General features: G+C 41.2%; 1 protein-coding gene across 2 annotated transcripts in view; it reads left to right on the top strand.

The window, feature by feature from the left end:
• The window catches only part of LOC143017826 (caveolin-3-like), a 237,078-nt gene that overhangs the window by 164,577 nt on the left and 70,001 nt on the right, over positions 1 to 2,500 (top strand). Inside the window, exon 1 of one of the 2 annotated variants that reach the window (XM_076172752.1) lies at positions 2,359 to 2,500. This exon is cut by the window's right edge and continues 7 nt beyond it. The exons of the other annotated variant lie outside the window; for it this stretch is intronic. Coding sequence (XP_076028867.1) covers positions 2,495 to 2,500 — 6 coding nt within the window. The 5' untranslated portion in view covers positions 2,359 to 2,494. Of the gene's footprint in view, positions 1 to 2,358 lie in introns of those variants that run through there. 2 annotated transcript variants of the gene reach the window in all.

The raw sequence follows: 2,500 nt of genomic DNA, 5'->3' as shown, positions 1-2,500 counted from the left end.
AATACTTAGTAGTATCGTCCATTGACATACTGAACTATCGTGCTAACGAAAGCCACTCACGGACACCGTATCTACGGAAAGCCTACGAACAGAGTTGTGCAGACAAACATTAAATCCTACACTACGATGACATTTTTACATACTTTGTTCTGTCTAGAGCAAGGCGATTCCCAAACTATGGGTCGCGAACCAAACATGGGTCGCGAAGTGTTAAAGAATGGGTCGCGAGACCTTGTTCGAAAAAAAAAATAATTTCAATCAAAAGCTTCCCTACACTTGTGTTTTCAATAAAAGAAGACTTTCGAAATTGCTTTTTGATGCTTGAGTCGCCACATCTTTACCAGATCTGGATTTGGGTCGCGGCCAAAAAAAGTTTGGGAACCACTGGGTCACTCTAGAGCAGTGGTTCTTAACCTTTTTTGGCAGCGACCCAAAATTTTGCACAAATCAAGCATCGCGACCCAAGCCTACATAGATATACGAATTGTCTTTATAAATAATATGGTTATGCTTTTAAAAGCGGGTTTTATTTATTCTTTATTTAATCATGCTCTGCTTAGAATCCTAAAACTAGGCATCATGTTGTTTAATTATTACAGTATATGATTATAGTAAATTTGTAGTGGGAAAATAATTATTTTCTGCAAACCCTTAGCGACCCAATAAAATGGCTTGGCGACCCAAATTTGGGTCGCGACCCAGGGGCTAAGAGCCACTGCTCTAGAGCAAGGCGATTTCATTTAGCTATATACGAAGCTTCGTGCGGGAAAGGTCAAGGAACTCTCTCCATCAAGCAATGGTGGCCCACTCTGATTATATCTATTCTGGATGACGCCAGAGATCGGGGCTTCCTCCGGAAGAGGCAAGCCCTTTTGCTGAGGAAGAGGTTACTTGATAAAACCGTCTCGCGACATTTAGAATAAATGCTAAAAGTGTAAGACTTCGTCACAATAGCTTCAACGTTGGTTTAACCCTTCCACCACGGAGAGGTCTACCTTCAGCTAAATAAATCCACCTGACGGTAGTTAGAATACGTAGTGGATTAGTAAGACACAGCTAAAGGGATTACATCTTCGCCAATGTAACGCACTTTATAGATTTGATTCTGGCTAAAGTACAAATGACTTTAATCAGCTGAGGGGCCGAACTCGACAGCGACCTTTGCTCCCAGATCACCAACCGTCTGAAAAAGAAAATCTTCTTAACCAGAACAAAAGTATATCATCGAGTACAGGACTAAGTTTATCGCTGGTAAACGCTATTGGGTACCATTAGCCCCTGTTGACATAATATATCTTGCGCCAGGTGATTTTATCCAGCCGAGTGACAACCCTCCCCCATCCCCCTACTTCCGGAGCCTATCTCGATCATTTACAGTAGTTTAGGAAAGCCTCATCCCAGTGTAGTGAAAGGTGTTGCCCATCTGCAGCATTAGTAAGTCCTCCTGTAAGCTTAACAAAATCTGTAAAAGTGTTATCGTAGAAATAAGGTGGGTAAGACATGCACTTGATATAGGATCTTACTTCTATCCACCCCCCTACTATAGTGACAGGAGTTGCTCAATTCCAACATTAGTAAGTCCTCCTGTAAGCTTAACAAAATCTGTAAAAGTGTTATCGTAGAAATAAGGTGGGTAAAACGTGCAACTGAAATAGAATCTTACTTCCACCTTCCCACCCTGCCCCTCCAAGATCATCCTCACCTATGCATGGCTGCCAGTGCATGGAACAAAAAAATAAATAAGAATAAAGAAATATATTGCGGAAATTCTACGTTCTCTCAGTTTGAAATTTAGATTACCATAAACAAAATTATCCCGTTTGAGATATTAGTTCCATTGGATTTCTTTGTCGTTGGGTGATTTTATTCAAACAAGTGAATGCTCCCACTCTCCCTATCCCCAATATTGTCCAATAATTCTATTTTGCATTTTTTTTTTGTAGTACTTCGTAAACGTTTATCTTCAGTCATTCTCGTTGTTGGTAGACGATTTCATTCAGGCGAGACCCCTCACCTGCTTTATAAAAGACTACCGTTGTTTAGGTCTGTCTTACCGAGAAGAGAAACATAGCATGCATGCTTTCATGAAAACCTATTTAAACAACATCCCCCGAGAGAGTTTCGTTATTCATAAATACTATTAAGCCTAACGAGCACTCATGAGCAACGACAAACAATTAAATTTTCTCCATATAATATCATCCCGCTTTCACAGGTTGCTCCCGAACGCGCTTGTCGTGATTGGTCATAAGGCTGTGACGTCATGTCTGTTGACCTTCTCCCATTGGAGAGCACATTCTGCGCGCAAGCTTACTCGAGACATCATTGGTTCCCTTTCTTGTGAATGCTTCTACGTTACTGATACGTCATAGTGGAGTAAGGAGCCTCCCGACAATGTTGCATACTGTCAGACCACTCCAGGAAGTAGATAAGTGCGCGCGCAAGTGCGAGTTTTCCCGATTGTGTTGTGTTTTCATAGTTATTCAAAATTGCGATGTTA

This window comes from Oratosquilla oratoria, chromosome 33, assembly GCF_046742065.1.
Source record: "Oratosquilla oratoria isolate Oo_2021 chromosome 33, ASM4674206v1, whole genome shotgun sequence".
In the NCBI taxonomy this organism is placed as follows: Eukaryota; Metazoa; Arthropoda; class Malacostraca; order Stomatopoda; family Squillidae; genus Oratosquilla; species Oratosquilla oratoria.
This window is presented reverse-complemented; position numbering and strand designations above follow the sequence as displayed.